A 1,582-nucleotide genomic window follows, 5' to 3' on the forward strand; every position below is an offset into this window, starting at 1 on the left:
TGTTAACAATAGGTATTAATTAAGGTGAACGATAGCCATGTGATGTGAGTATCAGTCTCCTGGAGGCAGGACTTAAAAGCCTGCATTTTGCCTGAAACTCTCAGACTGAAGAAGTCTCTTGGAAGAGAGACGAAACGTTTCATTAGAGAAGAACCCGTCCAGAAGACCTATACAATTTATTTTTTTGATTTTTTACCTGGATTACTGAGATGCATCAGGACATTCATGTTTCTTGTTACAGATGATATCAAGTCGGTGCGGGCTGTGGTCAACCCTGATATTTCCAAGTAAGTAACTACACTCAGCACCCAGATTACAGAAGCTCCTGCCCTTCATCTGGGATGAAGAATAACTTCAACTTGTTGCCTTTTTTCATCAGGATTCGAAACATCGGCATCATGGCTCACATTGACGCAGGGAAAACAACCACCACAGAGAGGATACTTTATTACTCCGGCTACACACGAGCACTAGGAGGTGTGTTGGCAACAACGTGCATCCATCTGGGGGTGATGTATTACCGCCTGTAACTAACGTGTTTGCTGCTGCTTGGTTTTGTTTCTGTCGCCGCTGCTGTTAGATGTGGACGACGGGGACACAGTCACAGACTTCATGGCTCAGGAAAGAGAACGTGGCATCACCATCCAGTCAGCAGCTGTCACGTTTGACTGGAAGAGCCATCGGATAAACCTTATAGACACGCCAGGTGAAAACACTTTTGTCAAAACCTAAAAAATAATTCTGTGAGTGTAAGAGGGAAGCAGGCGCCGAGATGTTTGCTTGACTGCAGGACACGTCGACTTCACGCTGGAGGTGGAGCGGGCGCTTCGAGTTCTCGATGGAGCCGTCGCTGTGGTGGACGCATCGGCTGGTGTTGAGGTTAACAAACAGTTTTCAGTCTGTTTCCTTTTTCAGTTTGCTCTCCCCTCTCTATGTGTCGAAACTCTCTTCTGCTGGCTTTAAAACAGGCCCAGACGCTGACCGTGTGGAGACAGGCGGAGAAGCACCACGTTCCCCGTGTTTGCTTCCTGAATAAGATGGATAAACCCACAGCAGAGTGAGTCACCTGATCGTCTCCACATAAACTTTTGGTCACATTACAACCACAGACTTCAAAGTATTTTACTGGATCTTTACTGTACGCGACAAACTATCACAAAGTAAAACATTAAAGTGAGATTCAATAAAAATGATACATGGATTTCAGATTTCTTTATTACAAATAAAAATCTGAAAGTGTGGCGTGCGTTTATGTTCAGCTCCCTTTACTCCAGGGGTTCTTAACCTTTTTGACCTCATGGCCCAATTTGTTGAACATAAAGTGGCACAAGGCCCAGTCAGACATTACCATATGGATCAAAATGATAATTATTTTCTATCTTGGTTTAATTTTTATTGTATTTACATCATAACTAAATTAAATACACTTACATTTTAAAAGTAAAACTCCTGTCAAATAATCACAAGACGTGATTATGACAAACATTTTTATATTGTAACCTGCCCATAACAATTATTTGAACAAATACAAAGGTCAGTCAACAGACCACTCAGGCTTATCTGCACACACACACACACACAC

General features: G+C 42.7%; 1 protein-coding gene across 1 annotated transcript in view; it reads left to right on the forward strand.

Annotated features, from left to right (window-relative positions):
- LOC106511067 (GTP dependent ribosome recycling factor mitochondrial 2) overlaps nt 1-1,582 on the forward strand; it is a gene marked incomplete at its 5' end in the record, with an annotated part of 6,671 nt that overhangs the window by 1,545 nt on the left and 3,544 nt on the right. The window contains 5 exon segments of the mRNA XM_013999810.1: nt 242-287; nt 380-477; nt 581-706; nt 791-879; nt 969-1,057. Of these exon segments, the coding sequence (XP_013855264.1) occupies nt 242-287; nt 380-477; nt 581-706; nt 791-879; nt 969-1,057 (448 nt within the window).

This window comes from Austrofundulus limnaeus, unplaced genomic scaffold, assembly GCF_001266775.1.
Source record: "Austrofundulus limnaeus strain Quisiro unplaced genomic scaffold, Austrofundulus_limnaeus-1.0 Scaffold2488, whole genome shotgun sequence".
NCBI lineage: Eukaryota > Metazoa > Chordata > Actinopteri > Cyprinodontiformes > Rivulidae > Austrofundulus > Austrofundulus limnaeus.